Source organism: Equus quagga, chromosome 9 (genome assembly GCF_021613505.1).
Source record: "Equus quagga isolate Etosha38 chromosome 9, UCLA_HA_Equagga_1.0, whole genome shotgun sequence".
Taxonomy (NCBI): Eukaryota; Metazoa; Chordata; class Mammalia; order Perissodactyla; family Equidae; genus Equus; species Equus quagga.
This window is the reverse complement of record NC_060275.1, coordinates 109207255-109229442: the sequence shown is the minus strand read 5'-3', so window position 1 is coordinate 109229442 and position 22188 is coordinate 109207255. Positions and strand designations below refer to the sequence as shown.

Below are 22188 nucleotides of genomic sequence, written 5' to 3'. Positions count from 1 at the left end.
GAGACCGGAGCAGGGTTCCGCTCTGCTGTACACAGGTTTGGTAGGAGTGGGAATCAACCCAAGAACAAAAGAAAATATCTTGGAGCCCACTAGAATTGAATTTGTTGTCCCTGCTATCATTCATTTAATAACAGGTGTTCCTCTAAGCAGATCTGAAATGTAATTAAGCCCAGGAAGGTGTGCTTCAGTCATTAGCACTTTTCTGAACATCCTGTGCACAAAGGAGAGCGTTTAACTGTAGACTCTTGTGCGTGATGCTGTTTCTGCTGCATGATGTGCGGTTACAGGTTCGATGGGGCATGTTGTTAATGGGACCAAGGAGTTCAGGATCATGCTGGGATCGTGTGGGAAGACAGCAGTACTAATCAGATTCTGGCATGACCTTAAGATATAACCAGGAGCAGATTATGCTTTGCTATACTAAATATTTATTTATCATTTCTGAGGCTTGGTAGTTAACATGTGCACTAAGTTCATCTTAAAGTATAACTACATGTGACAAAACATCCTGTTCTAAGCAGGACAAACCCTTCCATCCGTTGGATAAAGAAGTGGGAATTCATTTTCAAGAGAATATGTGCCCAGTTGACCACTGCCTGTTTTTATCTTGAAAATCATGGATTTTCATACACTGTTTCCTTTCTGCAAAGATCTTGTGGGTGGAGCATTTTGCCGTCTTTGGCTAGTTCATGGTGTTGGCCTTCTACAGGAGCTGCTCACGTGCTGCGAGGAAGGAAAGGGGGAGATTAAAGATGGCCTGGAGGTGATGCTCAGTGTGCCAAAGCGAGCCAACGATGCCATGCACCTCAGCATGCTGGAAGGTAATGGAACCCTCCACATGCCCCTGCGTGCATTTGTCCACTTTCTGCTGACACTGTTTGTAAGCGGATTTCCCACAGCCTTAAAACCTCGGCTTCAGGACTCTGTGTTTAGTTAGGAGTTAAGAATTTGGATGTGAATGCCTTCTTTTTTTAAAGGATTGGCTTCATTGCTTCCTTTAAGGATCACCTGAAATCCTTCTACCTCATTAAAAGCCTGTCCTGGTGCTTTAACTGGAGAGTGGCCTCTCCTCACTCTGAACCCCAGTAGCACTTTGTGTCACTTGCCTTTGGCTCTAACCTGGTGTTAGAGGTGTTAGATGGATGGTGAAAGGATGGTCAGATCAGTCTCCCGTGATTATAAAATCCTTAAGCGAGCTTGCTGCTTCCCCATCTCTGGGTCTATTGCATCACTTGCCTGGAGCCTCAAACATACCAGGTAACAGATACCTACTCATGCAGTTGAATGTGGTGTGTAACACAGTAAAGAGAGAATCGGATAAGTATGCTTAAAAATTATTGTCGCCAAGTATAATCTCCATAAATGCTCTTGTTTAAGAAAGCTGTTTCTGTGTTACAGAGCTTAACTCTTATCGTCAGGTTACATAGAATTATTTACAAGAAATGATCCTCCCCGAATGCTTTTGCTAGCCGGTATCATTGTCAGTAGCGTTGAGAGTATACTAGTTAGGGCGAAAGCGCTGCTGTTTATCATAGAAACCCAAAAATGAGAGGCCAAGCTGTTAACGTGGCTTTTTCTGCCTCTGAAGTAGAATCCTGAGCTGGTGTGGCAGCCCTTCATGACGTTGTTGAGGACTCAGGCTCTGCTCTGTCTAGTTTCTCTCCACTCCCTGGATGTTGTCTGGTCGGCTAGGTTCAGGATGTCTTGAGACCTCGTTAACATTCCATCTAGCGGGAAGAAAGTGGGAAAGAGGGTGAGGAGGGAACAGCTAAAAAGGCAGAAACTAGAAGCTGTGCGCATGACTCTCCTCATGTGGCCCCACTGTGGGTGTGTGGCTGCTCCTACCTGCAGAGGGGGCTGGGAAACGTGGTTATTAAAGCAGCCACGAAGGGGGCTTCTGCTATTAGAGAAGAAGGGAGAGTGGAGTCTGGGAGATAACTAGCAGCCCCTGCCCCAGGTATCATACCACTCTGTTAAAGCCTTGATTGCATAAAGTCCCCACAGCAGGCCACTTCCGTGAAGAGGTGAGCAGGAGTGAAAGCCAGCCAGTGGTCGAGCGTGACTGATTCACGTGAGGAATTTTGTATTCAAAGAAGGGAGAGCTCACCGAGAACAGTAGCCAGGGATGTCTCCCAGAAGGAAGGCTAGACCAGGGCCTTGAAGAAAGGCTGGCACTGGAGCAGAATGTCTGGGGAGGGTGTTCTAGGCTGAGGCAGCAGAGGATCAAGAGGCAGGCTGAAGTAGGTGATGGCCTGTGGGGAAGTCAGTGGGCCATTCTGGGCGGAGGAGGAGGTTGCTTGCTGGACGCTGTGAGTGAAGGCTGCAGAGAAGTAGGGAGTGAAACCGCCTCTCAAAGGGTGTCAATACTACCCGAAGGAGATGGAACTTAAAGAATAATGCCATGAGGAGTCGCCGCATTTTTTTTTAACAAGGGGAAGTATCTGCAAAGTCGTGTTTTAGAAAGAAGAATGCTTTGTTGATGGGTCAGCGCTGGGGAGCCTGGAGTCAGGGGCCCAGATGGGAAACTCTGATCTGAGATTTAATTGTTGGACATGTTACAAATGCTTGAAGAGTCATCGTGCTGTCTTATACATTATTTTTATTTTCTTTCAGATTGATTATACCTCTTTTTTCATGTTGCAGGGTTTGATGAAAATATCGAGTCTCAGGGAGAACTCATCCTGCAGGAATCCTTCCAAGTGTGGGACCCAAAAACCTTAATCCGAAAGGGTCGAGAGCGGCACCTCTTCCTTTTTGAAATGTCCTTAGTGTTTAGTAAAGAAGTGAAAGATTCCAGTGGGAGAAGCAAGTACCTTTATAAAAGCAAATTGTTTGTAAGTATAGGCGTTCAGAATTGTAAGTTTAAAGATAACACAATTGCAACTGTTTTGTAGGTAGAGAAAAGTTATCATTTGTTGCCTTTCAGTTTAACCTCCCAAACGATCCTAAAATGTGAAAGTCTGAAATTATGTTTTCATCTTCTTCAGTGAAATTCCCTGACTACCTTGTGTCCACTAGACGGTGCTCCTGGGTTTGAGTTTCACTAGTCTTAGAAACTTGCTTTTTCTAAATTCCATAGAATCTAACTGCAAGATAAGAAAACACTTTGTAAGTGAATTTAAATCATGCATCTCCTGTGTGCTTTAACTCGATTTATAACTAAATTGATCATATCAGGCTATGGTTAAGTTTTCGTATCATTATAATTAATTTTTCGTTCACCAACATTGGAATATACTTAAGCAGCCTTACTGGGTGGCTCACTGTGGGCTCTTAGTGATGAGATTTTGCCTTTCTTTTTCATTAATAATAAGTTTATAAAAAATAAATTTTGGTACTTTACAATAGCAAAATATGATTATTAGAGAAGATATATATAAACAAAAATAGTGTTGAAGATCCACAACCTCACCTGTCTAGAGGCAGCGACCCTTGAGTGCTCGGTAGATACAGTGATGCATTTGGATTCTTGTTTAACTCGTCAGTGTACTTCCTGGCAGGAGAAGCATACATGGCATATGTAACAAGCCCAGTCAGTCTCTTTATAAAACCACATGTCGACTCAGAAAAGTTTCAGGCCGGTGTCGTCCTCCAGGTCCACTGTCCTTCCCTTAGTGGCCCGTGTCTCAGAGGGCTGTCAGCACAAAATTGCTGGAAGGAAGTCCAGCAGGGGAGGATTGGACAAATCTAAGGAGAAAGTCACCATCATAGAAAGAATAGAAAGTGCAGTAGAATTGGGTTTCTTCTTTACACAAGGTATGGTAGATCACTTATGAATATTGGTAGATATTTGGGATTTGGACAACTTACACATTACACATTTTTATGATATCCATATATTAATCAAAGTCCCAAAGTAATAAAATACCACCAAGTGTAGAAATCATCTTAATAATAATCTGGAATTTTCAAGTTCAGACTAATGGTTTTCATAGCATTTTCTTGGCTTACATCCTGCTTGAGATTGTCTTTTGGATCACAGCCCACCTTACATCATTTTAGGTCATATTCTAACTGGAAGGAAAAAAGACAGCATTGCTGGCTAGTAATTTCACTAGCTGCCTTTAATCTATCCTTAGAGACCGAGCTGGTCTGATTTAGAAGCTGATAGATCTTCACTTAATTTATCTTTTGAAAGTTAGGGTTCCCTCAGAGGCCACCTCTGAGCTATAGATTATGAATCACTTCCTCTGCTGGAGCGGGGAGAATGCATTAGGGGTGAACTTGATTGTGGGGGTGGGGTTGAAGATGTTGACCTGCATCTACACTCTTCCATGTTCTGCATACTACAGATGCATATATTACTGAGAGAAATTTTGTCTCTTAGCCTTTAATAGTAGTGGTAAAATACTGAAAGTTAATACTATTGATAAACAAATTGGAAAATAAGTGAGCTGTTAAAACTTCCTTTGCCTTCTCTGAAGCTACTTCGTTAATGCTGAAAATGCTTGGTGGCAGCTCTTTTGCAGGTAGGACAGACTCACTTTGTTGTTTGTAAGGTTGAAAATAGTCAACTCTCGATTTTCCAGATATTAGGATTTTCAGCTGTTTTGGCTGTCCTGCTTTGGGTTTGCTTGTTGCCCTGCGCCAGGGTCTCCAGTAGAGGTGCTCAGAGGAGGTGAAAGAGAGAGGCCAGTCATGTTCAGCCTAAGAACCAAATGTCCTCATTTTAACTAAAATGAGATCTGAGGGTTACCTGTCACAGTAAACAAACTATGTTTTTATAACCTAGTATGACCACAAGTTGCCAGAAATGGTTTTCTTGGTCTCTCTTCTGTATCCTGCCCGAATTTTACTGTTGCCTAATTATATAATTGTCTCTCCATGCAGACCTCAGAGTTGGGTGTCACAGAACATGTTGAAGGAGATCCTTGCAAATTTGCACTATGGGTGGGGAGGACGCCAACTTCAGATAATAAAATTGTCCTTAAGGTACGTTCATTTGAAGCTTGGGGATGTGCTGTGTATGCTTTTTTTCCTATTGGTGAAACCTATTGGTTTTCATATCGTTACCACAAAAAAAATAGCGGAATAAATTCAGTTTGGTATCTAGTGATGAAATAACTTGAGCTAAACTTTTGCTTGCCTATTAAAAGATCAAATAGAGAAACGTCTTCTTAAACTTCTCCCATGGTTCCAGTCTTAAAAAGAATTGGTTGATTCCATAAGAAATGCAGGAAGTTGAAGCATAACAAGAGGGAGATTTGGACTAGCAGCTCCCATTGCACACTTGACTTTTGGTTTCAAAGGAAAATAGGCACCTGATGAATTTGTGAGGGCCTTTGACAGTTTCAAGACTGAACATGCCAAGAGTCTTTATGGGGTCCTTCTAGTTTGGTGGCAGAGAAAAAAAGGGGTTAATTATCACATACAGGGTTTGGTAATGTTACGATTTAAAGTGTTCAAAAACACCAAGGGTGCTCTTGAGTATGTAGTCTTTGGAGGAAGGAAATGTCTTTGAATATTTGATTTGAACTCTGTTTTGATAATACTAGCCTCGACTAGGAGTGGCAGAAGACTCTAAGAATGGCTTATATGCTTCCCTCCCTCAGTGTTTGAGAAAATACAGATGGAACTGTCTTTTTGAGCTGTCTGGAAAGACCATAAGTGACTTTAGGATATATTTGGGGGAAGATGTAGCTGAAGATTTCTAGAATATTGGGAGATGAGCCAAAAACTTAATGGGACTCTGGTGTTTGAACTTGCAGGTCAGCGATTTTGTCTCTTACGTTCCTTTAATCTCTCCACGGTATTTCCAGCAACTATGGATGCCGCTACAGTAGAGCCTGTACTTTAGTGACTGCTGTCTGTGGAAGCCATTGTGTTTCTAAGGTCTTTATTCACAGGGAAATGATGGATTGTTTTGCAGTGAATATGTGATTTCCAATCCAGTGTGTTCTTGTTAGTACTGGCATAAAGCCCTGTGAGATATAAATTGCACTGATAGCTAAATTTTAGATAACAGAACTTTTCTAAGGCATAAAATTTTTAAGTATACTCAAGACCTTAAAACTTCCAACTTATATGAAGTATTTATCTAGATTAGCTGCAGTGACAGATGCCAAAAGATGCATCTGAGAAATAGTGCCAGATGTTTTAGCCAGATGTGGACTACTTTCATTCAGGAGATAATAAAATACTCATGATGCAATTGAAGCGTAAGACTTCTGGTGGGCATTACTAGATAAAAGTTTTCTAAGGAATTTTGGTTAATGTTTTTCTGAATTCCAAGGAAAAACTAAAGGAAATGATGTCCTCATTAATTTCAGAGATTGCTTTGTGGTGATGGTGATGGTGGAAATGGTGGTGATGGTGGAGATGGAGGAGGTAGTGGAGGTGAACCTGATGGTGGCAGCAGTGAAGATGGTGGTGATAGTGGTTATAGTAGAGATGGTGGTGGGAGTGTAGATCATGGTAGAGATGGTGGTGATGGTGGAGATAGTGCTGGAGCTTTTGGTGGTGGTAGAGGTGGTGACAGTAATGGTGGTAATGGCAATGATGTTGCTAACCCAGTAGTTATAAAACAGAATCGTGGCCTTTTTTAACTCTTGGAACTAAGAATTTTATTCATAAGTCCTTCCTTAAACAGATTGAGACTGCCGAGAGTATGAAACAAATTATCTCTTGTCTTACCTAAGTAGGATCTTTTACTTAGTACTTCTGCCGAGTTACCTTTCTCTTACTATTTCTGAAAAATTGGTACCTTTTGTCCTTGTTTAATTACTTTTAGAGTTAGGAGAATTACTTTCCATAAATGTAATGATCAATTTGCTCTATTTAAATTGTGGAAATTTTCTTTATTTCTGAATCATAATAACAGTTTTCCTCAGTTGTCTGCAAACTCTGCCAAATGTTCCTTCTCAGATATTTCTCTTTGTTCAGCCTCCCAAACATTTTTATCAGGCCTTTAGATTCCCGTGGATCTGTCATGTTCAAAGTTTTCCATCCTGGGATGCTTATTTCATGCACAAACTCCCTTGTCCCCTAATCACCCTGCATCCTACCCCAGGAGAAGTCAGTGTTGCTGCTCTCCTGGTGTCAGATCTGGGAACAGGAGCAAGACGCTCCTTTTATCCTTCATTTATTTCCCCGTTACTGCCCCTAAAGAGCTTGAAAGATGCATCCTCCAGTTAAAACGTTTTATTTAGAAAGAGATTCATAATTTTAATTTCCTTTCCCAGCTTGGGCTTTGACTTTCCATTTTCAAAAACAAGGTAAACCATGAGAAAATCTTGGGTTCTCCTCCCTTCATGATCTCATCTATAATCCCACTGACAATTGTTTTAATCATTTACAGGGAATTGTGCTTATATCATAGGAGGTTGATGTTTTCCGTAAGGAAATTAAAAACTGTTAGTAAGGCTCAGAATATGTAAAAAGAAAAAAACCACCTCCTTCGAAGCACAGTGAAAAAAATAAAATCTGGAAAAGTGATGCCATATGTGTTCTTTCAGCAAAAGCTGATTGAGTATCTCTGTCATTTTCAGAGAACCTTTCCCCACAGTTGTAATGGAGTTGAAGTGAATCCACCATATGTAATGGGCAGTGGGTTATACTGGTTTATTCTGGGGCTGTAACCAGAGGTAGACAAATGCAGAGCTCGGGGGACGGGCTCTCACATACACTCCCAAGAACTCTGGCTTCCTTACCTGCTAGCATTGTGACCTTGGGCATCTTTCTGATGTGTCCACACCACAGTTCCTCATATATAACATGAGGATAAGGGAGGCCTGGACCCCACAGAGTGCTTGTGGGAATGAGGAGAGGATGCAAGTGGGGAAATGGTGGCAGCGTTGCTCTGGGAGTCCAGGGGAGAGGGCAGCAAGATGGATGGACATTGGTTCAGATTCCTGCTGACGCTTCACTGTCCGCTGACCACGAGTCTTTGCCGCAATAGCTTTAAAGACATTTGGGTTTGGAGGTGGCTGTGTTTTCGTATTTACCAAGGGCTGCTTACAAGGTCTTGGGTTGGGAATGATCGACTCTGAGAATATTCAGAAATCTAGAATAGCCTAGATGCTATAAAATAAAAAGAGTTTTGATGAAAAAACATCCAAAATTAGGGTCATTTGTTTGGATGCAAATTAAACATACGATGTACTCGCTTTTCTGTTGAAAAGTTATTTTTAAAATGGGAAACTCAAGGAATGCGGGAGACCTGAGTGTGCTTGGTGTAGGTTCTGGAAAGGGCCCCTTCTGTGTCCTGACTGATTCTAACACCTTCTTAAGGCTTCCAGTATAGAAAACAAGCAGGACTGGATCAAGCACATCCGAGAAGTAATACAGGACAGAACTATTCACCTGAAAGGAGCCCTGAAGGAGCCCATTCACATCCCCAAAACAGCTCCGGCGACGAGACAGAAGGGAAAGAGGTTAGTGCCTGGGGACTTGTTGGTAAGTTTGCTTATTTACTAGGGAGGGGACAAGGCAATGTTAACCAACTGTTTTTCAAAAATCGGTTTTTTCCTCAAATATTTGGAAGAATATGTTTTTTTAAAATACGTTTATGTATAACATCATTCTTAGTAATGGTATTGCTTCCTCAAGGCAAGAACCTCCCTTGGCTTAAAGCAAGTGAAGGGCTGTATGCAAATCCTAATTGTTTTCCCTGTCCCACCCAAGTATGAATCGGTGTGCATGTGTAAATCGTGCATGTGACCTTGGGACAAGTTATAGTGCATCTGGACTTTTGTTTCTCATTTCTAAAATGGAAATAATCATATCCACTGTATTTCATTATTGTGAGAATTAAGTGGAATGATATGTTTTAGACCTCAGCCCAGTACCTCCAAAAAGCCTGTGCTCAGTACAGAGTGGCCCATCATCATTAATGCCCTGGGGGTAGCAGCCCTCACGCAGCCTGATTTGCACCTCTTTAAACAAATCTATTATTTCTCCAATGATTGATCCACGATCTTTACAAGTCTGGAAAAACAGATCCAGCCATGTCAGGAATTAAAAGTTTCTTTGTATCTCCAGGGATGGAGAGGATCTGGATAGCCAAGGTGATGGAAGCAGCCAGCCCGATACAATTTCAATCGCCTCCCGGACGTCTCAGAACACACTGGACAGTGACAAGGTGAGCTGCAGCCCACCCTTGCTTTGGGCGGTGGATATAGCTGGTCCCTGCTCTGATATGAAACTGATATAGGCTCTTTCTGTCTATAAATGACAAGTTTGTCATCACCATTTTCAGTCACTATGTCCTAAGACTAGTGCCAGGACATGGAAGCAGGGGCAAAGACTTTGGGGTGTCAGGGTGAGAAGATTTTAACCCTGAGAATTCAAGAAAAATTAGTTGCCCTTCCTAATGCAGTTAGGTGGTTTTCTATCAGGATGTTCTAAGCAGCGTGTTTAAGCTTTTTTATTTTATGTTAAGCAGAAGAACCTATCATTTTAAGTTGAATCTTACACAGAGCTCTGGTGCATGAAGGTGGAGCTGCTCTGATTGAGGCAGGGGTAGCGGCATCCTCTGGGTTGGCCCTAAGGAGCATTCTCAGAACACAGGTGCAGCGGGATGCAGGAAATGGCCCTGCAATGGCCTACACCAGTGCTTACCACTAGGAAGATACAGCTGATTTCTTTCAAAAAGGTCTGTGTAGGTGTATCTTCTACAGAAGTAGCCTAATGTATTCCATGGTCTGTCATGGTAGAATCCCAAAAACCTGCAAAATAAGTCTACAGGAGACTTTGGAATCCAGGCTTACATGATGCACCAGTGACCAAAGTCCTGTAAAAGCCAGTGGGGACATTCGTCTCAGTGAAGTCTGCTGTTCCTGCTGAGACGAGCGCCTGTTCTTTTCCTCAAACGCTACACCAAAGTCTCCAAAAATGTTATTTGACAGTAAATAGGGTTTCATTTAACTTGCCATCAGTTCAGAATTCCTGCATTTCTCACTGTCTGACACAAGCCGTACTTTCTTATGTGAGGCCTTAGTCCTCGTTTTGAGACGTCAGTCTGTTCTGTGCACAGCATTTGCACAGCCCCTCGTTCCAGGAAGGAAGTGTCATGACTTCACTGTCATCTGGAAATCATTCCTGACAGGAGAGTCCGATATTGGGGGTTATTTCAGATGGCAGGTCTCCCAGTCCCTGGTTTTGGTCTTTCCTCCCTGTTATACAGAAGAATTCGTGGTATTTAGTGTAGTTTCTGGGACAGAAGTAAGTAGGTTTAAAAATATTGCTCTCCTACAGTCATTTCATTTTCAGAATCCTTCCTGTTTGGGTAATTAATTTTTTCCTGTTCTACTTTTTGAGTTCACTAGCTGAGTCCTAGAACTTAGAACGCATAGAAGAAGAGCACTGGAGAATAGAAAGGGCGTCTCATTTTATTTTGTTTGGAGCTCAGAGCATGAGCACTCAGCATATCTTTCTTGCCGGTAGTAATAATGAGGAGTAAGATAAATGACATGTTCAGGCGTTTGGCGCCTAATAGCAGCTCTCCCTGCTACCCCACCCCATAGCCATTTGGTTAAGAAAATAAAGTTTGAACTTGGAAACATTTCATTAAAGTAATTCTGATTATTTTCTTTAAAAAAAAAAAAGATGATTGAGTTGTCTGAATAGGCAGTTTACACATGACTTCCACCCAAAGGAAAAGTCGAGAATAAAGCAGTTCCAGCTGAGGGGAATGGCCCCCTCCATTCAGACCGTGTCACAGACTCGCCATGGTGGAGCATCACCACTCCAGCCGCAGGCCCGTCAAGCCCAGGATTCACCTTCCTATCAGATATACTCCCACGGATCTGGTCTAAGTTTACCCTAGAAATGAGTTGAAAAGTTCACTTTAAAAAAATAAGTTATTCCAATGAAATTGCCAAAGAGATAAATGGAAAAAGTTATACCTTTTGGTAGGTACCTTTCTGGAGGTTGGTCCAAGAAGAAAGGGTGACTTTGTTCTTCAGGTGGTTTCTGTATGAATGGGTGGTGATGGGAGTCCGGACACGCCCCCGTGTCTAGTAATGGGCTCTGACTCTCCAGTTCCCCATCTGAGGTGAAGCTGACTGCCCTGCCGTGCCTTCTGGCGCGGAGAGAATTTGTTTGCTAGTGCTCCCGTGCAGCCCTGGTCCCCTGACTTGTGGCTGACTGGAGTTCACAGGGGATTGCACAGAAATAAGGATACAGTTATCCTGGAATTAGGAATGGGGAAACTAGTTCTGCTTCAGATCTGTTACTGCATAACAGGCTCACCTGAACTTAGAATCGAGCCTGCACAACTCCTATAGAAAAATAAGCGTTATTCCTGAGGGCTATTGCTGTTAAGACAGCAAATTCTATTTGTACCCGATGAGAGGAAGAATAAATCACTAACAGGAAAGTATAGGTTTGCAGAAATTAATCATTTTACCCTGGGAATCTACTGGGATGTTAGAATTTGTAAAGACCTACCTGTTAAATATTTTATCGGTGGAGGTAATTCACTCACTTCTGTTTGCCTCGTCCAGTGCACTATCAGCCTCATTCCGTAGCTCAGAGATCCCTAAAGGGCCGTCCCCCTCCACCTGACTTGCCCAGAGGCTCTTGCTGTGCTCCTGGATGAAGGTGTGACAGCAGCCTGTCACTCAGCTTACCGGTCTCATGATTCTGAACTGTCATGAAGTAATGACACTCCAAAACTCAGTTTAAGTGGATGTGGCACTTAGTTCCCTTAATACCGCTCACTGAGACCAGAGGTCCATAAAAGATTCAAAATCCAAAAAGGGGTGAAATGTCTTCCTAAGATCACAGAACTGCAGCAGGTTATCTTCAGTTCCTGGGGTCTGCATTTGGGATGAGAATAAACAGCCTGCGAGACTTAGTAAAGGTAAGACAGAATCTGGAGTTTGGAGAGGACGTACCCATTAGGTCTTTGTGAAAAAGGAGGTGCCTTTCTACACACATGCCCACATCTGTGTGTCTGCTGTGGAAGGGTTTCTTGTATCGTCTCCCTCCTTATACTTCTCTGTAGAACGTTCCAGGGTCAGTAGATGTCTCAGGAGAATAGTTTTTGAAAATTAGGAAACTGCATCGTTTCCTGAGTCAGTTTGTAAAATGCACTGTTTCTCTGAACTAGGCCTAACCAGAAAGCCCCCTTATCTCATGGCAGTAATTCTTCATATGTCTCGAGGTTCTTTCCACCCTCCATATTTCAAGTTTACACAGCCTCCGATGACACAGGCAGATAGATCTGGCAAGGGAAATTACTTAACCGTATTCTGCCTGTTTGACTTAATTTATGATGCCTGTTTTGAGTTAGTTGTTATCATGGAATTTGGTTCCATTTCAGAAACTGGGTGGGGGATGTTTTTGACTCGACCTCTGGCAGAATTCTTAAGGAAGAGTTATGTGCCCAGTGCTGCAGTGATTCTCAAATGAGGCAAGGAGCTTGTGGAAGGGTCTGTTAGGAGGGGCTCCCGGAGACGCCCTCTTTCCAGGGAGCACCGTCAGCAGAGCTCGAGCAGGCTGGTCACACATACAAGCCACATACCCCCACGAGCAGTTTTCCTTCTTTGAAAACATCCGTTTTAAAATGTGCCATCTCTTTGTTCCGAAAGTGAGTTTAGCACCAATTCTTGCCCACGTTTCTGGTACTTATGCTGATAAAATGATCTTATGAAAATATAATTTGAGTTCCAAAGAAATCAAGTGCTTGCCAGATTCTTATCTCATTTGTCCTGAGCTTCTCCCCCTGAGGTGGGGAGAAGAATGCTGAGCCAGCCTTCAGGGCATTGAGGAGACGGGGGAGGCTCGGTGACCCTCGCAAGGCCACCCAGCAGTAGAGAGCAAATGCCAGAAACAGAATGTGGATTTAATTACCTATCAATTTCTAGACCTTATTATTCCACTATTGTGAATATTGGAGCTAAATATTTTTAGTATATTAAAGAAGCATTTTTAAACTTTTTCCCACTATCTGCCTTATTAGTCTGTGATTTATTTCCTATAACAAATTTATATTATGAGAAAAACAGAAAACATGGAGTCAAATATAGGCTGCTATACAAAAAAGCATCTTGAGATCAAGATGAAAAAAATAATCAAGGCATGATAGAGACGGCCTGTGGAAAAACTGGCCCAAGTCAGCAGGAGCCAGGGGTGAGCCTTCTTTTGGATCTAAGGTAATGAAGTTCTTATTCTTAATGAAGGATAAGTCACTTGAGATCCATACTGGGCATGAACTGCCCTAAAGCTTATTAATAGGAATCCACGTTTTTTTAAATGGTTTCAGTTACTCTTAATGAACCTAAAACACTATGTTAGGGACATGAGATTTTATGTAGCTTAAAAAGTCAATCAACTTTCTCTGTCAAGTACATTGTACACTATAGGAACTTGGCCAGACTTACGTAAATTACAGAGTTGAAGTAGTATATGAAGTATTTAATGCCGATACATGTTAAAATATGGCTTAATCCACATTTTTGAGAAAGAACACTTGCATTCAGCCTGTTAGGAAGTGTTGCTTTCTCTCATTCAGCCTCCGTCCCTTGTACACCTGGCACAGAGCAGCCCTCTGCCAGGGGTGCAGAGGAGCCCTGGCTCTGTGCGCTCACCCCTCTCCCCCGCCGCCCCCAGCACCTTGTTCTCAGCCCTATCTCCTCTGGCTAAAGAAGCCAGAGCAAGAGGGTGTCTTTGCTCGGAGGAGGCGCTCAGCCTGCTGGCCTTTCCTGAGCTCTCTGAGTCTGGAAGGGCTCATGTTGTAGGTTTGCCCCTGTGTGGGCATGAAATTGTCACTCAATTCAGAAGCCTTTCTACAGGGCGACACAGTTTTAATCTCCTTAGACAGAATACTCTGGGCATCAGTTACACAGAGTGTTTAACATCAAATAGCAGATCATTAGAACAAGGAAGTGCTCACCAGCCAGACCTCTGGGTTTGTGTCTCAGCAGCCCAGCAAGTTACCTCACCTCTCTGTGCCTCAGTTTCCTCATGTATAAATGGGGACAATAATGCTACTCACCTTACAGGGCTGTGAGCATGAAAAATGCATAATGTATCTAGAATAGTGCCTGGCATGTGCCAAGCACTGAGTAAATAATAGCTGTTGCTGTCTCTTCGTCTTAAAAACTGCTCCCTTCTCCCTCTCTCCCGGGCCGTTGATGTTCGGTACTAGCTGTTGCGGATCACTGTCTGTGGCGCCCTCTTCCCTGGGCACTCGATTGCAGTGGATTTAGAAGCTAATTGTGTTCGCCAGGAGCTAGACGCTGTCCTGAGGATAAATTGCTCAGCATTAGGGTCTGGACTAATGCATTGTGGTGGCTCAAGAGCAGAACACTAAGTGCGTGCTGAATGGGCAGTCACTGAAGAAGAGGGAGACTCTTGCTTCAAATATTTTTCCAGCTACTCATCTTCAATCCTACCAAATTAGACGCATGTGGCACATGCATGCAGTCTGACTTCAGACTGTTCGCAAGGTAGGTTCATTCATTCACAGTTTTTGTGGGTCACCCACTGTCTGCCAGCCCCGGGACAGGGCCTTCAGCACAGGGCGCACAGGGAGACCGGCCCCGCGCCCTGGCAGGCAGCCTGGCTGATGCAGTGCTCCTGGAGTTTGTTTCCCCCTCTTGCTAATCTTTGTTTTCTATTTTTCTAAGTGACTGTGGCTTTTTATAATTTTTAACAAGCTTTGTAAGTGCTCTCATAAAACCACAAACTGAATGTAATCTTCGATAACTTTAGTTGCTCAATCAGAAAAACAAAATCCCCCAAGCTAATGTGGAAAGCCTCAGTGCTTAAGACAAGGCAGGTTTTTTAAAAAATATATAATGTTTGGGTCGACATGCAACAAAAATGTTTGTGAAAATAGTGGCACATTGAAAAGTAAATTTTACGCTACTGATAGAAGTTACCACTGAAGATGTTGGCCTCGTTTTGCTTCAGACTTGAGGGCAGTGCCTTATTCCAGGTGTTCTTCCTGCTGGTGAGCAGCCCAGGTGGCTGTTTGGTTGGCTGTCTTACCTTAGTTCTTCAGATGCATGTCCCTCTGTTAAAGACACAAAGAGGCATTTCAAATTAAGTTTTCTAGATAAAGATTGTCTTGCTCACTCAGCAAAGGCAGCAAACAGATTTCTTTGGGTTAAATTGTCCTAAGAAGTTTCTTGCGTCCCAGGGCCTGGTAACTGAACATAACGCAGGGGGTCTCAGCCGTCCGCTTCTCCCAACTCGCGTTCCGTTTTCCAGTTTATGGGCAGCTGAGCTTCTCGTTAATTTGCCGCAGCACATCCCATGGTCCCCGTTCAGTGCATCCTGGCATCTCTCCTCCCAGGTGTTCAGAATGAGGGGAAGCGTGACCTTGGTCCACTCAGCTTCTGCGAAGCCTGGAAGCCTGATGCATAATAGCTGTCCTCCCTCTCATTTGCCTGACTTTTTACATTTAAAGTTTGTATCCTTTAATTTAGCTTCTTTACATCTAATTTTTCATTCCACTTCGTGTATGTCACACAGTCAGGGAAGCCTTCCAAAAATTATTTTCATGTCAGAAAACCGACATGTGATCACGTTAGTGAAGAGCAGAAGATTAACATCCCTGAATACTGTTTCTTTCTGGATAAAATGTTGGGTATGGTAAGATGCTGCTTTTGAAAAAGTTTTTTCTCACAGATTTCTTTTTTTTTTTTTTGGTAAAAAAACATAAAATTTACCCTCAACCGTTTTCAGTTCTCACAGATTCCCTTTTGTACCCTGGTGTGTGAGAAAGAGCCTATCACAGTGGCCCTCTTTGAAACTCAGCAGCAGGTTTTGGTGGACGCTTCTCCTGTGAACTTGGCCTCGGGGTTGGGGTGAGCACAGGGCCCTGCTGCTCATGGCGATGAGACGGCTGCTAATAAGCCCACGCCTCCGTGAAGCTGCCCAGCGAGGAGCCCGGGCCCGTGAGACCCTGGGGTGCAATACATTTCCTTGGGGAATTGTTCTGGTGCCAGTGGGCGCCTTTCTCTTGTAACCGTTGCCAGTAACGGAGGTCTCCTCTCTAATCCCCCTTAACCAAGTAATCTTTCTTTGGTCTGCTCTGTGTGAAACCTCCACGAAACCACAAGACCCTTTTGTGGGGTTTCTGAATGACTGAACTGCATCGGGCTGGAGGATGTGACTGTTCACAAGAGTTGGTACACTTTGTTCTTTAGAAAAATGGCTTTTATTAGACCACATTCCCCCTCTCCTTTTGAACTCCTCTCAGAAAATTGGCCAGACACCCACCTGCAATTGATCGTGAGTTCCTGAAGTAGAATCGTTTGCAGCAGGGACCCCACCATCCACCGTGTCCCTCGTAAAGAGCCCTCTCTTCCTCTGGCAGAACTGGCCCCAGAACTCATCTGGGAGCATGGTCATCCAAACCAGGTGTTTGCCCTTGTCTCTGGAGAACTGCATGTTCTTGTAACGCGACACCACCTCATTACAGTGCACCAGGGAGGGGATGCTCCCAGGCGCACTGGGGCGAGAAGTCCCCGGCCTTGGGTCTGTTTTAGTTACTGCTGTTAACTGGGTTTAGGCAAAGTAACAATATAACATGGTTTCTCCAGAAAACATAAAAAGTAAAATTCTGTTCTGTGTGGCAATTGTGGAAGGTTCACGTGCCTACAACCAGAGATGAATATTTCATTCTTTTGGGTGAAATCTAGCAGAATTCAAGCAAAGGGACCCTGGTTTGATTCTGCTACTTGCCATGCATCTGGGTCGTTGGAGGTCCCCTGGTAGTCTTTTTAGCCCTTCGAGAGGGACGTGGGGCGGTCTTGGAGGAGGCACTTCATTGGTGGTGTCTATGCTCCAATTAAGCCCATTTCACTATCATGCTTTTTAGTCACCACATTTATTTTTTAAAAGTGAAAAGTAGGAAGGTTTTTTTTAAATGTAAGAGTTAATATGAGTCATGGAAACTGAGATTTTCATAAATTGCAATCCTAGACTAAATGCACACAGTAGGGAGCCTATGACAGAAGTCCATAAAACACACTGAAGTAAAAAAGATAATGTGAAAACTTTCACAAAATATGGTTGGAAAGAAAAAGTGAATTTTTAAAACTAGATAAATGGAATGGTAACTCTTTCAACATAAAAATGAAATTGGGTTACTGGGGGTATAACTGTCATTGAAAGCAAATAAGACCTCAACCGTATTTAATGATGTAGAGTGTTATCTGAACTTTTTCTAATTAGAAGTTTAATTCTTCTTAAAAACAGTAATAATTTATAGTGTTTCCTCAAAATAGTTCTTTTAAGTGTTTTATACAATAAGTATTTTTTTTAATTAGCAGACCTGATTTTAAAGACAAGTTTTGTAATCAGAAGTTTAAAATATTCAAATATGAACATTGAGATGGAAATCCAGGGGTTGCCTCCTCTCTGGACTAGAAAACATCAGTTTAATCCTCCCCTTAAAGATTTGTGCAGGAGATTCTTATGGGTAAAGTTAATTGATTCTTAGGGGTAAAGCCCACAGATCTATCTTTTAATGCTAAGTTTAGCACTGTCTGAAAACTGGTTCTTCTTGTGCTAGATTTTGTCAGTAAGTTCTCCTGAAGGCTTTGAAAAAGAATTTTAACTCAGTACGTGACTGTCAGAACAGGCTTGATTTCTATTTCTTAAGCTCTGTCAAGTACACAGATGTTTCCAATAGTTTTTGATTACTCTGTAAGGGGCTAAAAAATCAGTGCCAGGAATAAAGTCTAGCTTAATCCTCCTCCTCGGGCAGCCCCTATCTCCCTTCCCACCCTTCCCCCACCCCCAGACGCATCACGTGACTTTGAGCAGTCAGAAAAATTAATGAAACCCTCGAGAGTGAAACTGGCAAAGGGCTGGTGCCTTGAAGTTGTACTTCCCAGGGTGGGGGGTGGGGAATGTCAAGGCGGCATGATGGGTTTGTGGTGCAGGGCCCTGGGCGGGGGGACATGCTGTGCACACACGTGCACAGGCAGGCTCAGTGGACGAGCCGTCATGGGAGAGCCCCAGCAGCAGGAGGGGCTCCGTTGAAAGTCAGGTCCTAGGGGGGCCTCAGGGAGCCAGACCCCATATCACGGCTCGCTCTCTGGTCACGGTTTCCCGAGGCAGGGACATTCCTCGTTTTCGTTACAGGGATTAACCACTTCCACGACGTGGGGTTTTACAAGGAAAATTCTTCTCCAGGCTGGGCCTCTGCTGTAAGCTTTAACACTAGCATCTTCGATTGTTCACGGAGAAATGTGTAAGATGGTTTTCCCACAGAGAAATTTGTAAAATTTAGAAGGGGATTAACCGTTTGTGAAAAATTTCCTGCGTGGCCTAGCAAAGATGATTCATTTTGTCGATATTTGTGCTTTCTTACAGAAGAGTTTTGTTTCGTTTTTGCTTTCTGTGGTTATCTAGTAGACATGTGTTTCTTATTCTGAATATCTAAACTTTCTCTTGAAAGACAGGCTATTAGAACAGGAGGGTAATGAACAGCACAGAGCATGACAGAGGCCGCAGACAGTCCTCGGCATGGGCAGGCAGCCAGGGGACACTGCCGGCCCTGAGACCGTGCAGGAGGCAAGGGTTCCCGGCTCTCTTCGAGTGGATTGGTGCTGGGCAGCCTCTCGGGAACAAGGATGTTTCCCAGCAGGAGGCCCGACTGCTCCTTCCTCCCCTGCCGCGGCCAGCCAGTCCACTCTTCTGTCCTCGTGCCTTCTCTGTGCTGATCCCAAAGGGGAACAGAAGACTGGGGGTGTTACGTCAAACACAAGGCAGGGTTAGTTCCTGAAGTCCCAGAGGAAAAGCCCATGTTTCATTTAAGTTTTTCAAACGCAGTACCTTCATTTTTAGAGCAAACCTATTTTACCTTTTTCACTTCAGTGAATGTTTGACCACTTGCTGGACACCCAGGCCTGGGTGAGGCAGGCTTTAGGAGAAGCTCCGCTCCTCAGCAGCTTCCTCCTACAAACCGTGTGCCCGCCGTTGTTGGTTGGGGCTCGGCAGTGACTCTGACAGGCCCAGCCTCTGCCCTTACAGACGGGTGTGGAAAAGTCTCAGGAGAACAATACCAACCTGCATTCCGGTGCCGAGGGCAGACACACACATATAACCCAAGACACAGCTTATTTCAGAATCGAGATGTATTTTGTTTAAAAACCAAGTGCTAAGGGTATTAGATACAGGACCAACTTCTCAGAGGGGTTTGATGTGGGGTAGAATAGACAGAGTGGGGATGTGGGGGCTCTAAGCAGAAGGGAGAGTGTGGACACTGCATGCAGGGCCCCCTCCGAAGGAGGACACAGGCACTCGGGCTGTGAAACACATGAGGAGAAGCAGCTGACCATGCCTAGGATGGTGGGTTGGCATCTGCTTGGGGGACTCTGAACCCTGAGCTAAGGAATTTGTGTCTGAGGTGTTTGAATAGGAGGTTCCACATTTTAAAAAGGTAGATGGCTTGGGAGCCACTGCAAAAATTCAAGTGAAGTGATTGTTATGGGCCTACAGAGGAAGGAAGTAATGGGAAAGACGTCCTACAGTCCACTTGACAGCATTCAGAGGGCGAGAAAGCGTGAGATTCTTTTAGCTTGGGTAACTTGGTTGTGATACCTTTACCCAAAAGGCAACATTGGAAGAGAAACAGATGGGGTCGGGGAGATAATGAGTCATGGCCTGGACTCCCTGCTCTGGAGGGACGGGAAAACAGCAGGCTGGGACGCCTGCTTGGGAGTAATCAGCAGAGGGCACAGTTACGAGCCCCACCAGGGGATAACGTACAGACAGAGACATGGAACCCCCTGGAGCTGCGTGGATTAAGGGCCAGAGGGGGAAGTCCAAAGACAGGGAGCTGGTCACAAGATTCTTATGTACGAGGGATGTTAATGAGCGTGTATATGAGCCTGTCCCCAGGAAGCAGACAGTCTAAGGGGAAGGCATCCAGGGCACAGGCCACAGAAAGCCAATGGTCATGCGAAGGCCGTGCACCTGTTTTATAAGCAGAGGTCGTGGCATTGATGAATCTTTATGGAGTTCATGAATGTGCTTCAAGGGCCTAGAAACTAGTAGAGTTTCGATAGAAAATGGGAGTGAGCTCAGTGAGAAGAGAGAAGAGGGGAAAGGAATTTCGGGCCAGAAAAGACATGGCATATGGGAAATAAGCCCGTGTCCATAGAGCCTATGGAGTAGCATGCTGGAGCGTGTAATGGGAAGAGCCTGGAAGGAGTCTGGGGTTGGGTGGCAGAACGTCAAGAATGTCGCCCTAAGGAGTAACCTGGAGCGATAGAGAGTGGCTCTTGGAGGGTTTTGAAGAGGGAAAAGGCGTGCTGTGCCCAAATTTGGGGATCATGAGCCCCGGTGCCTTTTCTGTCTCCCTGCTCTGTAACTCCCTCTCATATCCAAGTGGTGTGGAAGAGCCTGCACACTGCAGCAGCACGGAATCCTCAAACACCAAGTCAGAACTGAAGCTGTGAGCAAAGCTATCTCATGTTATCAGCATATTTCACAATAGTTGTCCAAATGACCTTCAAGCAGAGTTTTTACGGGTTTGCCCTAAGTTAAAAAATTACTACAGTAGTCCCCGCGTATCTTCGGTTTCACTTTCCAAGGTCAACCTTGATCCAAAAATATTATTGGAAATTTCCAGAAATAAACAATTCATAAGTTTTAAATTGCGTGCTGTTCTGAGTACTATGAAGAAACCTCATGCTGTCCCCCCCAGGCCGTAAATCATCCCTTTGTCCAGTGTATCCCGCCGTACACCCTGCCCGCCCATGAGTCACTTAGCGGCCATCTTGGCTCTTAGACGACTGTGGTGGTATTGCAGTGTTTGTGTTCAAGTAACGCTTCTTTTACTTGATAATGGCGCCAAAGCCACCTTTATTATCAGTTACTGTTGTTAGGCTCTTCCTGTGCCTAATTTATAAATTAAACTTTGTCATAGGTATGTATGTATAGGAATAAAACAGTGTGTATAGGGTTTGATGCCATCCTTGGTTTCAGGCCTCCACTGGAGGTGTTGGAACGTATCCACCACCAATAAAGGGGATTACTGTATGTAGCACTTTTTGAGGACGGGGATGTCTCACACACAAAAAGATTTGGACAGTCATGACAAAGTGTCAGATTCTGACAATGAAACACTCAGAAAATCATAATTATATGTTAGAATATCAAAAAGTAAATGGCTCTCTGTATGATTCCAGAGGGCAATTATAGGACAGCGAAACTGGAGAGGTGTCACTGAGGTGGTACGCGATGCTTTTCACCCAGCTTCGAATGGAAAGTGGGAGTTTCAGGCCTAGTTCATGACCGCACCCGCTGAAGGCCCAGTGGCTTGGGCTCGCTGACGTGTCCCCTCTCCCTCCTCAGCTCTCTGGAGGCTGCGAGCTGACTGTGGTGATCCACGACTTCACGGCCTGCAACAGCACTGAGCTGACCATCCGCCGTGGCCAGACCGTGGAGGTTCTGGAGCGGCCCCACGACAAGCCCGACTGGTGTCTGGTGCGGACCACCGACCGGTCCCCCGCTGCAGAAGGCCTGGTTCCATGTGGCTCTCTGTGCATCGCCCACTCGAGAAGTAGCATGGAAATGGAGGGCATCTTCAACCACAAAGGTAGGAGTTCAAAGGGCGTGGGGGGCGATGACATTGCCTACGGGAAACGACACCAATGCTCTGTCCCTGCTTCTTTGCAGCTACTTAAGAGGTATGGGCCCACTTTGTTACTCGTGCTTCAGTCCGTTATCCCTGTGTCTCTAGGCCTCCTTAATCCATCAGGAAGTGGAAATGAGGATTTCACCTGTTACTCAAAAATAATGAACGATGGCCTCATTTCCCAAGACAGTGTAATAACATACCAGTTTAGAGGGTGAGGAGAAAGGGGCCGTTCTTTCTGGGCCCGTGTGTTCCAAAGTGGAGAAGTCAGAGAAGGGACTATTCTCCTCCAGGTGACGTTGAAACAGGTAGGGAGGTGGGACCATATTCAGCATCTCCTTACTCAGGTTTTCACATTGTGGATTCTTTATTTTGTTAGTGTTAAATGCTAGAGAATCGAGCATGCAGGCCCTGAGAGTTTCACCATGCCATCTCTGTAGCTTTGTAAAGAATCTCAGGACATCCCACACTGAGTGGAGAGGGAGTGAGCTGGGCCCTGAGAGAGAGGCTGGTTGAGTCAGGCGGGCTCGGTGTTAGGGCTCAGTGGCTGCGATGAGAGAGGTGGCTTTTACAAGAAGTGCTTTTAAACTGAAACAACAGGGCATTTGACCAGAACAGCATTTGGCATTCTTCAGGGACTC

At 44.3% G+C, this 22188-nt stretch overlaps 1 protein-coding gene across 5 annotated transcripts in view; it reads left to right on the top strand.

Annotated features, from left to right (window-relative positions):
- Positions 1-22188, top strand: part of TRIO (trio Rho guanine nucleotide exchange factor) — a 355799-nt gene that overhangs the window by 251405 nt on the left and 82206 nt on the right. For all 5 annotated transcript variants that reach the window (XM_046672288.1, XM_046672289.1, XM_046672290.1 and 2 more), the window contains 6 exons: positions 710-821; positions 2644-2834; positions 4831-4932; positions 8230-8372; positions 8980-9079; positions 21265-21508. In XM_046672288.1, coding sequence (XP_046528244.1) covers positions 710-821; positions 2644-2834; positions 4831-4932; positions 8230-8372; positions 8980-9079; positions 21265-21508 — 892 coding nt within the window. The remainder of the gene's footprint in view (positions 1-709; positions 822-2643; positions 2835-4830; positions 4933-8229; positions 8373-8979; positions 9080-21264; positions 21509-22188) is intronic.